The 12,049-nt window shown below is 49.1% G+C and overlaps 1 protein-coding gene across 3 annotated transcripts; it reads right to left on the reverse strand.

Annotated features, from left to right (window-relative positions):
• Positions 1-2,239: 2,239 nt before the first annotated feature.
• LOC476816 (folate receptor beta) lies at positions 2,240-8,030 on the reverse strand. 3 transcript variants are annotated; one of them, XM_038568765.1, is made up of 5 exons: positions 7,872-8,030; positions 5,790-5,951; positions 3,119-3,307; positions 2,871-3,006; positions 2,240-2,731 (listed from the first exon to the last, which is right to left on the reverse strand). In XM_038568765.1, the coding sequence occupies exons 2-5, from the start codon at positions 5,937-5,939 to the stop codon at positions 2,439-2,441; spliced, it is 768 nt and encodes a 255-aa protein (XP_038424693.1). In that variant the 5' UTR covers positions 5,940-5,951; positions 7,872-8,030; the 3' UTR covers positions 2,240-2,438. The 3 variants fall into 3 exon arrangements, with proteins under 3 accessions (XP_038424693.1, XP_038424694.1, XP_038424692.1); XM_038568766.1 differs by lacking the exon at positions 7,872-8,030 and adding an exon at positions 7,497-7,658; XM_038568764.1 differs by lacking the exon at positions 7,872-8,030 and adding an exon at positions 6,569-6,595.
• Positions 8,031-12,049: the final 4,019 nt, after the last annotated feature.

A 12,049-nucleotide genomic window follows, 5' to 3' on the forward strand; every position in this document is an offset into this window, starting at 1 on the left:
ACAAGCGCTCAGGCACGGTCCGGTGTCCTCGAATCCCCACGCACCGTCCCCGGCAACCCCTCGCAGCCCGGGCAGGGCCCTTCCCCCCTCCCGGCCAAGTTCCCTGGCACCATCCCCCATCCCCGGAGGCCCGGGCCGCGAGGGGTTCAGCAGCCCGAGACCGGCACCCCCCACTGCCCTAGAGGAAAGTTCCCTCGGGCCCCCGGGCCCCCGACTTCTCCGCACAGCCGCCGCCGCGCGCGGACCCTCACCTCCCGGGCCGCCGCGGTGCCCCCTCCCCGGGGGAAGCGGCCCCTGACTCTCCGCGGCCACTTAAGATGGCCATCCGCCGCCGCCGCACCCCCTCGTCTTCCGCCCCGCCCGCCGCTCCGCCCCCGCGGCTCTCGGCGGAGCCGGGGGTAGCACCCCGCGCCCCGCCTTCCCCGGGCCCGGGTCTCGCCCCGGGGCCGCTGACCCCGCCGAGTGACCTCGGGCCAGTCACGGCTCCCCTCCGCGCCTCGCCTTCGCGCTCCGCAAGGGGGGCGCCCGCTGCGAGGGCCGACTCGGCGGGACCGTGCCTGTAAAGCTCCCGGCCCAGGGCCCGGCATCCCGTGAGCCTCCAAACAGCGGCTATTTTTATTATTAATTAAGGAGCAACGAAGGTGACAGCTGTGTAAACTGTAAAGCGCGGCGCCCGAGCGAACGGGTATTATTAGCGCCCGCCCCCGCCCCAGCTACTCCCTCCAAGACGACAAACTTGAGCCTCGGTGGGCGGGACGCCGGACCCGGAGCTCCCCAGGGCGGGCACGCTCCGACGCCCCGGGCGCCCTTGGCGGGAGGGGGCCCGGGCGCCGGAAAGGGGGCGGGGCCCGAGGAGGGTCTGGCCCGCCCCTTCCCCCCAAAAAAGACCTAGCCCGTGGCGGCGTCTCCCGGGAGCCCGCTTCCTGCCCCGCCCCTCCGCCCCTTGGCTCCTTAAAGGCGCAGGCTCCCAGCCCGGCGCCCGCCGCGCCTACTCCTGGGCCTCTGTCGGCCGGTCCCCTTTAACCTGGGAGCGAACTTTCACTTTGCTCGATCGAACCCGTGTCTGGGTCCGTCCCGACAAGCTCCTTCCTCCGTTTCAAATATGCATTGGCTTAACTTGCCTGGAACAAAGCCTGAATGACACGGGATGGGCTCTGTCGGGGCCTTCCAGACTAGATACAGTGGCTAACAGACACCCCCATACAGCCCAGGGTCTCTAGACCCCTCCAGGAGCCCCATAAGCCATCCTCCACAAACCGCCCAACTTCCTCGTCCCTCAGCTTTAGGTGGGAGGGGAGGGGAGAGCCATGAAGGGGGCACCCTGGTGCGGTGGAGGGGGGAGACCTGGACCAGGAGTCTTCACACCTGAGTTCTAGTCCTAGCCTGATCACCCACCTGCCTGGTGTTCTCAGACAGGTACCTGTGCCTCTGGGGGTAACCGTGAGGGAGATGTAGAGACAAAGGCTTCCCCAGGGGGAAAGGGTAAGAGGGAGGAGACCCAGAGATCAACTCAGACCGAGTTCCTGGGGGCGGTGCAAAGACCAGACAGGCATATCTAGCAATCCCTGGAGGGGACAAAGATGCCAGAGGAGAGGCCAGGCTCCTGCCCCAGGAAGCTCCTAAGAGTTTCCAACCTTTTCCCACCCAAGCCCCTCGGACTCAGCAGGGGTAAACCAATTCAAGGCTCTTAAGCATTTCCTCTTCCAGTCCCAGACTGCCCTCCCCAGTGCTCTCTCTTCCTCCTCTGAGGGTCCAAGCCTCAACTCTGTCCCTTCAATCCACATAACCGGCAAATTTTTTTCACCCCCACTGGGAATTCAGAGTCTTCTCTGGACTCCCATCCCCAGCTTTCCCATTGCACAGCCGAGCACAGAGCCAGGCAGACAGCACCTGGCAGAAAGGGGGATATTTGGGAGCAGCATAAGTAACAAAGTTCTGGACCTGGCTCTCATTTGTGGCTATAGGAGCAACAGGATCCCTGAGGATTATTAAGTGCAGGCACTGGACTTACATGCTTTCTAGGCAACAGCTCCTTTGTATTTCACAACCCAGAGGGAAGGAAGGATCATTATCCTTATTTTATTGGGGAGGAAACTAAGCTTTAGAATAGACAGGCAACTGCTTCACTTTGGCATAGGCAGTAGCAGAGCTGAGATTCAAACCCAGGTCTTATTTCTCTGATCTGAAAGAATCCAACAACTGTGGATTCTACCTACTGGAACCAGAATGATTCATCTGACACAGATATGTCTGTCTCTTTATTTGAACTGATTGCCAGAGAAACCCCAAGGCCCACCATGGAGCAGAAACTGGATGACAAAAGGGAAGGATGGATAATAGATGGAGGCTCACTTAGGGTACCCACATTTGTGAGAGCTGAGCTGAACCCAACTTGGTCATCAGAACCCGGGACATGCGGAGTGGACATCTGGGTCGGGCTAGACCCGGCCAAGGAGCCAGAGGTACAGCATGGGGGCCAGGCTGAGCAGGAGATGCTCAATCCCTTGGGGCATAACCCCAGCGTTCCTGGCCCCTGCGTAGAACCTCGCCACCTCCTCATTGGGGTTACCCTGGGCCGGGTCAAACCACATCTGGATGCAGCGGCCACTCCCCCGCCTGTAGTTGGTGGCCTTGTAGGAGTGATCCCAGATGCCCTCACACAGGGCTGCAGGCGTGGGAAAGTAGGCCTCAAATGTGCGGCAGGTGGTCCTAGCTGGACACTTGTTCACTCCTGCAGGGGAGAGAGGGCAGGCACATTCACCCCACCCCCCACCCCGGGCCCAAAGCTCATTTCTGGCCACCCCCAGAAATCCTCACCCAATCCCAGATCCTCAAAGCCCCCCTCCGTCTCCCCACCCCCAAGCCCTCACCTGAGGTCCAGTTCCAGCCCCTGTGCCAGTTGCTCTTGCAGGTGTAGGAGGTGCGGCAGTCCTGCCACCATTGCTCACAGTCCTCTCTGCACAGGGGCACTTGCAGGATGCGCTCCTTGCGCCAGCTCTGGTTCACCTGCGTGGGAGGCCAAGAGGGAGGGCTCCCTTCAGCCAGGGGTGGGGGCAGCCATGGCCTTGCCCAAGCTGGATGGCAGCCTGCTGGGTGGGGGTGAGGGGCAGTCCCGTACCTCCTGGATCCAGGGCCCCAGGTTGGGGGAGCACTCATAGAGACAGTTGTCCTGGATGAAGTGGCGCTTGCAGGCAGGCTCCATCTTGCCGCAGTGGTCCCAGGTGAAGTTATACAGGCGGGAGGTGTCCTTGTGCAGCTCCTGGCTGGTGCTGACGGTGCAGCAGGCCTTCTTCCTCCAGGGAGTGCACTGCGTGGGGGAGACCCGGACTAACTGCCCCCTTCCCCACAACCTTCTGCCACCTCCAGCCTTTTCTGTTTGGTTCTCGTTCTCCTGCCTCAAGTGGGTTATCCCAGGAAAGTTTACTGTGAGGACCCCTCTGTTCTTGATGTCCAGGAACACCCATCTGAGGGGAGACTCAGTCACAACAGGGCTGATCAGGGCTTGAGGGAGCTGGAGAGAAACCCTGTCCTCAGGGGACAATAGCTGTCATTTATGCACCCCTTCACACTTTTTTTTTTTTTAAAGATTTTATTTACTTATTCATGAGAGACACAGAGAGAAAGAGGCAGAGACACAGGCAGAGAGAGAAGCAGGCTCCATGCAGGGAGCCCGATGTGGGACTCGATCCCAGGACTCCAGGATCAGGCCCTGGGCTGAAGCCAGGCCCCAAACCGCTGAGCCATTCAGGGATCCCCCCTTCACATTTTATATAGAAAATTCTTTGATTTATTTATTCATTGAAAAATAATTACTGAGGGGCACCTGGGTGGCTCAGTCAGTTAAGTGTCTGCCTTCAGCTCAGGTCATGGTCTTAGGGTCCTGGGCTGGAGCCCCACATTGGGCTCCCTGCTCAGCGAGGAGCCTCCTTTCCCTCTCCTCTCTGCTCTCCCCGCCACTATCTCTGTCGCTATCTCTGTCTCTCTCTCAAATAAATAAACAAAATCTTTTAAAAATAATAATAATTACTGAGCACCCATTTCTATTCCAGTCACGTTCTAGATGCCGAGAATATGATAGAGAACAAACCAGACAGCAATATGTGTTCATGGAACTTACATCCTATCCTGATCAGTGGGGACACACAGTAAGAAACTAAGAGAAAAAAAAAAGTCTAGTGTCAGGATCTGATCAATTATATGGACAGAATTATAGCAGGGAATAGGAATGTGGAATATGAGATAATCTTTGAAATTTTAACTAAGGTGGTTGTGAAAAGCTTCACCGGGAGGTGACATTTTGAGCAAAGGAAGAAGGGAATGACCTACGTGGTAATGTATGCTGAGTAACTTCTCAGCAAGTAATAGGGTCTGTTTCCCCAGAGGTGAGGCCAGTGCCATGGCAGACCCATAAAAATATTTGCTGAAAGAAGTAAACGAAAGACCTAGTTATGATTTCCCTAAATCTCAACTGAACTCCATCTTACATATAGACACACCATATTTTAGCAAGTGTTTAATATAGATGGGCTTTTTCAGGACTGCAAATACTCTGAAAAAGAAAGGCCTTGCTATGTGCTTTGTTTTACCGGAATTATTCACTGTTATAGAAAATTATGTCATCAGTGGCAACATAGCTTAGCATATTTTACAGCATTTAAGTTGCCAATAGAATACACCTGTTATTGATCTACAGCTGTACAGCTGTAACTGTCCCATTCATAGCGATTTGGTGAACAAAAACAAAAATGCTGTTTGATAGTGATTTCTAACGTAGTCATGCCAGAGAATTAAAATATTGAAATATATTTTATTTTATTATAAGTTACTTCCTTTGTGCTTCTCCTTTGTATTACAGATAGAGAATTATGTTGATATATATATATATATTTTTTTTTGATATATATTTTTTAAGGATTTTATTTATTTGAGAGAAAGAGAGCATGAGCAGGGGGCAGAAGACAGAGGGAGAGGGAGAAGCAGACTCCCCACCAGGCAGGGAGCCCATGAGGGACTCAATCCCAGGACCCCGAGATCATGACTTGAGTTGAAGACAGATGCTTAACCAACTGAGCCACCTAGCTGCCCCTCGTGTTATTTTTTTAAGTTAAATATGCAAATAAGTTCTATTGGCTTTGAATTTTATTCCAGGATAGAAAACAGAGTCTAAAGAGTATTTATCATAAAAAGAAGACGTGGAATCTCAATAGAGTTGCAACCGACTGGCATCCACTTTTACAGAATGTGTGAATGTACCGCACCTGTTACCCTGTATCACAGCCCTAAGAGACCTCCTCTACCCTTGACACTCCATGGACTGGCTCACAGTGAAGGTAGGAAGAACCGTCTTCCCCAACAATCTCTCACCCTCCAAACCACTGAGAGTGCCCACCCGAGTCCTCGCCCTACGCCACCACTGGCTGCTTACGTCTCAGCCCTCTGTGTCCTTGGCTTCTCTGGGCCTCAGTTTTCTCATTTGTGTTATGTAGGGGAGAATGTTGTCTCCTACCTCAAAGGACCGACAAAGGGAATATGAAATCATGTGCAGTAAACACAACACCTGATAAGTACTCAACAGTGATTAGATCATATCATCACAGCCATGGAATTCTCTGAGGAGGCCACCTCTAAAACCACCTCCACCCATACACGCCACCTTACCTTCATCTGCTCCCATAGCAATAACCTGGGATGTGGGGGTTTCTGAGCAGTTGGTCCTTCCCCTACCACCCTGACTTGTTCCCACGTTAGAACCGCCCCCCTCCTCAACTTGAACCACCCTTCTGCCTCACCTGGGCATGCAGTTTATCCTCTGGGCCTGGCTTTGCCTTGTGGTGCTTGGCATCCATGCAGACGTTGAGCAGGTCTGTCCTGACCCGGGCCCTGCACGTGGGGGCTGTCCAGGCCAACAGCAGCACAAGCGCTATCAGTCTCCAGGCCATGTCTTTCTGTCCCTGCAAGCGGAGGTCAGGGAGGTCAGGGCCTGAGCCAAGAGAGCCTCATGCAGGGCTCCCCTCAGCCCTCTGTGTCCAGTGAAGGATGGGGTCAGACCCTGTTCCTTCAGTGCTGGGCTGCCGAGGCTCCCCAAACCTGAAGAAGAGAAGCTTGGCAAAAGGGGGCTTTCTCATCCCAGGCTTGCCAGGCTCATTCATCCACCTGGGATGAGTGGATCAACCCTGGGAGAGTTTTCCTAAATTGGAGGACATGTCTTTGTGCCCTCATCTTCTCTCAAATTTACTTAAGAAAGGTAATTAAAGGGGATCCCTGGGTGGCTCATCAGTTTAGCACCTGCCTTGGGCCCAGGGCATGATCCTGGAGACCTGGGATCAAGTCCCACATCAGGCTCCCAGCATGGAGCCTGCTTCTCCCTCTGCCTGTGTCTCTGCCTCTCTCTCTCTCTGTCTCTCTCTGTCTCTCATGAGTAAATAAATTTAAAAATCTTTAAAAAAAAGAAAAAAAGAAAGGTAATTAAATAGTTCAGAACCATGCCCTGCTCCCCTGAAAAGGGCCAGGGACACACAGTGCCCTCACGCCATGTCCAGCAAGTGCTCTCCATTACACCCTGGCTCACCTGGGTTCCCATGCCAGTTTGGAAACCAGCAAGCTGGGGGAAGGCAGTGACCCAGCTCTGCTGAGTTCTCCCAATCAGCCCTGGGGTCAAGGGGTGTAACACACAGGTGGCATTTGGTTAAATAATGCAGAAATAGAAAGAGTAGTGGCTTCTGACTTTTGCTTCCTCAGACTTTTTCCTTCTCTGTTCTCTAAAGCCATTTCCTTCCTCCACCTTGTCATAATACTGGTCTCCTTGGCTCTTTCTAGACTAATGCACCAGATCCCTATCCTACCCTTCAGAAAACAAGGGCAGTGATCCCTGAACACTAGATACAATATGAAAGTACCCATGGGGGTGCCGGGGTGGCTCATTCGGTTAAGTGCCCGACTCTAGATTTCAGCTCAGGTCATGATCTCTGGGTTGTGAGATCAAGCCCCATGTAGGCTTCTGCACTGGGCATGAAGTCTACTTAAGAGTCTCCCTCCAAAAAATTTTAAAAAAAGAGTCTTCTTCTCCCCCTCCCTCTGCTCCTCCCTGCCCCCCTCCCCCAACCCTGTCTCTCTCTCTCTCCCTCTCCCCCCACCAAAAAATCAGTCAATGAATTAATTATATAAAATAAAAGCACCCCATGCGGAACAGCCAACTAGACAAGTGCTTAGAGTCCTGGGAGTCACCCAACAAAAGTGACAGCCCACTTCTCTCTTCCTGACTGACCCTTGCCCATCCCCCACCCCCACTTCCATCTGTTAAAGATCTGTTTTTTTGGACTGTTGCTGAAGTACTTGAATAGATAACACAGAATGCTTCCTCTCTCTCACCAACCCCACATCCCCACAAAGCCCTGGCCAAGGGTCCTTCCAAAACCTTAATGGAATTCATTTCCCTTGGCTCTCTGTTTGGGATCAGGTCTTCCCTCCTCCCGGGTTCTTCTTCCCCTTAAAGTCACCTTCCCCGCAGGAGCTGGAGTGATTCTTTCTTTCTCTTTCTTTCTTTCTTTCTTTCTTTCTTTTGTTAAATTTTGTTTATTTATTCGGGAGAGAGAGGAGAGAAAGCGGCAGGCGGGCGGTGGAGCAGGAGGAGAAAAACGCAGGAGGGAGAAGCAGACTCCTCGCTGAGCAGGGAGCCGGAAGCGGATGCAGGGCTCCTTCTCACAACCCTGGGATCAGGACCTGAGCCAAAGGCAGATGCTTAATGGACTGAATCACTCAGGTGCCCCCCACCGCCGCTCCCCCACCCCCATCCAGAGCGATCTTTCTAGAGAAAGATCTGCTCCTCCCCTACCCAGTGTCCCTGTCACCCTTCCCTCCTTAGGGCATCTTGCCTGAGCCTCCTTTGCGGCTGGGAGCACACACAGCTGTGTCTGGACTGGCCTCTTTTCAGCCTGGCGATGGCTACAGGCCTTGGACTTTCCCCAATGGTCTCTGAACTCAGCCAGGCTAGACTGACTGTAAGGGCTCTGATTACCACAGAGTGTGATTTCTGCTTTCTGCTCTGGTCTTCCTTGTTTTCCAGACCCCACCCATTCAAGGCTCCCTTAGCCCGTCCCTGTACTCACTCCTGGCCTCATTCATCTCTTTATTAATTTCTTCATTACGGGATCATAGCTTCAACATTCATCAACTCCTAGAGAAGTTCATCTTTAAGGGGGAATCTGAATTTTTGAGGCATCCCAAGTCGTTGTTAGGATGAAGCTAGCTTGAGGGGCATGAGGTGCAGTAGGAGGAGAACCCAGGCTTTAGGGTCAGGCCATGGGTCCCAATGACAGCACCGTCCCTCATACCATCTTAGAAAATGTCACTGAGCCTTTCTGAGCTTTAATTTGCTCACCAGAGGGTTGTTGAGAAGTATATATGGAAAAGCCTGGCAGGGCAGCCCCGGTGGCTCAGCGGTTTAGCACCACCTGCAGCCCGGGGTGTGATCCTGGGGACCCTGGATTAAGTCCCACATCAGGCTCCCCGCGTGAAGCCTGCTTCTCCCTCTGCCTGTCTCTGCCTCTCTCTCTCCTCTCTGTGTATTCTCATGAATAAATAAATAAACTCTTTAAAAAAAAAAAAAAAAAAAAAAAAGGAGGGCAGCCCCGGTGGCTCAGAGGTTTAGCGCCACCTTCAGCCAGGGGCGTGATCCTGGAGACCCAGGATCGAGTCCCACATCAGGCTTCCTGCGTGGAGCCTGCTTCTCCCTCTGCCTGTGTCTCTGCCTCTTTCTCTCTCTGTGTGTCTCTCATCAATCAATAATAAAATCTTAAAAAAAAAAAAAAAAGGAAAAGCCTGGCAGTAGGCTCAAATGATAGCTGTCAGGCTAATTTTTGAGTAACCAGGTAGACACAGTTAGAGGTTGAAGTACAGAAGTCAAGGTTCACAGAGAAAAATTGTCTCAAATCTGATAAATTATGTAATATCTCACCACCTCACATTTCTGGAAACATAAATAAGCATTTTTTGATAGCCTTTTAAAAAATTGTGGAGAAGCATACATTATATAAAACTTACCATCTTGAATGGATAAAGAAGATGTGGTCTATGTATACAATGGAATATTACTCAGCCATTAGAAATGACAAATACCTACCATTTGCTTCGACGTGGATGGAACTGGAGGGTATTATGCTGAGTGAAATAAGTCAATCAGAGAAGGACAAACATTATATGGTCTCATTCATTTGGGGAATATAAAAAATAGTGAAAGGGAATAAAGGGGAAAGAAGAAAAAATGAGTGGGAAATATCAGAAAGGGAGACAGAGCATGAAGACTCCTAACTCTTGGAAACGAACTAGGAGTGGTGGAAGGTGAGGAGGGCTGGGGGTGGGGGTGAATGGATGACGGGCACTGAGGGGGGCACTTGACGGGATGAGCACTGGGTGTTATTCTATATGTTGGCAAATTGAACACCAATAAAAAATAAATTTATAAAAAAAACTTACCATCTTAATTATTTTTAAGTGTACAGTTCAGTAATGTTAAGTGTATTTATGTTGTGCAATCAATCTCCAGAGCCTTTGCATCTTGTAAAACTGATACCCTATTCTCATTAAGCCACAAGATACCATTTCCTCCTCTCCCTGGTCCCTGGCAACCATCATTCAACTTTCTGTCTGTATAAATGGACCACTCTAGATATTTCATATAAGTGGGAATCACACCGTATTTGTCTTTTTGTCACTCGCTTATTTCACTTAGCATAATGTCCTCAAGGTTCATCCATGTGCCAGAACTTCATTTCTTTTTAATAACTGAGTAATATTTCATTATATGCATGTGCTACATTTTGTTTATCCATTCATCCACTGATAGATCCTGGGTTGCTTCCACTTCTTGGCTATTGTGAAGAATGCTATTATAAACACAGGTGTACAATTCTCTTTCGAGGACGCTGCCTTCAATTCTTTTGAGTATATATTCAGATGTGGAATAGCTGAATCATATGGTAATTCTATTTTTGAGGAATTGCCATCATATTTGCCGTAATAATTACACAAGTTTACATTCCCACCAACAGTGTACAAGGGTTCCAATTTCTTCACATCCTCACCAACCCTTGTTATTTCCTGTTGGCTTTTTGTTTTTTAATAAAAGCCATCCTAGTGGGTGTCAGGTGATATCTCATTGTGGTTTTGATTTGCATTTCCCTGATGATGGGTGAGCTGAGTATCTTCTCATAGTCTTGTTGATTATTTGTAGACCTATGGAGAAATGTCTATTCAAGTTGTTTGCCATTTTTAAATTGTATTATACATCTTATTATTGTGGGAGCTCTCTAGTTCTCTCTGTATTCTGGACTAACCTCTTGTCGGATGTATGAGTTGCAAATTATTTCTCCCATTCTCTAGGCTGCCTTTTCACTCTGTTAACTGTCTTTGGGTGCACAGTTTCCATTTTGATGCTGCCCAGTTTATCTATTTTTTTCTTTTGTTGCCTTGCCTTGGCCGTCATATCCAGGAAATCATTGCCTCATACAATGTCATGAAACTCTTCCCCTGTTTTTTAAAGGAGTTCTATAGTTTTAGCTTTTACGTTTGGGTCTTTAATCCATTTTTAGTTAATTTTTATGTAAGGCATAAAACGAGGCCCCAACTTTATTATTTGCAAGTGACTATCCAGTTGTAACCCAGCCCCATATATTGAAAAGACTATTCTTTTCCCCCAATGAACTGTCTTGGCACAATTCAATTTGTCAAAACTCTGGATTCTCAGTTCTAATTCATTGACCTACATATCTTCCTTTATGCTACTGTCACACTGTATTGATTGTTGTAGCTTTGTAATAGGTTTTGAAACCAAAATGTGAGAGTCCTCTAATTTTGTTCTTTTTTTAAAAAAGATTTTATTTATTTATTCATGAGAGACATAGAGAGAGAGCAGTGACACAGGCAGAGGGAGAAACAGGTTTCATTCGGGGAGCTGGATGTGGGACTCATCCCGGGATCCCAAGATCAGGCCTTGGGCTGAAGGCGGAGCTAAACCCGCTGAGCCACCCAGGCTGCCCAATTTTGTTCTTTTTCAAGACCATAATGGTCTTCTTGTGTGTCCATATGGATTTTAGGATCAGATTGTCAAAAAAGCCAGCTGGGATTTTAGATAAGGATTGAATTGAATCTGTAGATCAGTTTGGGAGTAATACCCTCTTAAGAGTATTAAGTCTCCTGATTGATGAACATGGGATGTCTTTCCATTTAGTTAGGTCTTAAAGTTCTTTAAAACATGTTTTACAGGGATCCCTGGGTGGCGCAGCGGTTTGGCACCTGCCTTTGGCCCAGGGCGCAATCCTGGAGACCCGGGATTGAATCCCATGTCAGGCTCCCGGTGCATGGAGCCTGTTTCTCCCTCTGCCTGTGTCTCTGCCTCTCTCTCTGTGTGTGACTATCATAAATAAATAGAAAAATAAAAAAACATGTTTTACAGTTTTCAGTATACAAGTCTTTTACTTTGTTAAATTCACTTCTGTGTATCTTATTTCTTATGCTACTGTGAATGGAATTATATTCTTAAATTCATTTTTATTTTGTTCATTGCTAGTGTATAGAAATACAGCTGATTTTTGTATATTGATCTAGTATCCTACAAACTTGCTAAACTCACTTATTAGTAATAACAATGTTTTGTGGATTCCTTAGGATTTTCTACATACAGTATCATATCATCTATGACTATAAAGTTTTACTGCTTCCTGGAGAACCACTAACTAAATGAACAGCCTTTGAGGGGCCCCTCTGGGATCCCTCTCACGCCAGGGCTTTTGCTGGAGCTTCTCCCTACAGCCACTATGCAGCTTTTTAACCAACTGTGGACCAAATGGAAACAAACAAACAAACAAACAAAAAAAACTTTTTGCAGCAGGGGAAGAAGGGAAGGAAGGAATGAAGGAATGAAGGAAGGAAGGGAGAAAGAGAGAAGGAGGGAGGAAGAGAAGAAACAATAGTTTTATTTCTTGCTTTCCAATCTGGATGCCTTTATTCTTTTTTATTGACTAAAACTTTTTAGTCTTAACTACAACTTTTTAAA

The sequence above is a fragment of the Canis lupus genome, chromosome 21, assembly GCF_011100685.1.
Source record: "Canis lupus familiaris isolate Mischka breed German Shepherd chromosome 21, alternate assembly UU_Cfam_GSD_1.0, whole genome shotgun sequence".
NCBI classification, from domain to species: Eukaryota; Metazoa; Chordata; class Mammalia; order Carnivora; family Canidae; genus Canis; species Canis lupus.

Coding starts and splice junctions, on each gene's coding strand:
- LOC476816 (XM_038568764.1), bottom strand. Junction 3,308..5,789: donor AGGATAAACTGCATGCCCAG/GTGAGGCAGAAG, acceptor TCCCCCACGCAG/TGCACTCCCTGGAGGAAGAA. Junction 3,007..3,118: donor TGGGGCCCTGGATCCAGGAG/GTACGGGACTGC, acceptor CCTCCCACGCAG/GTGAACCAGAGCTGGCGCAA.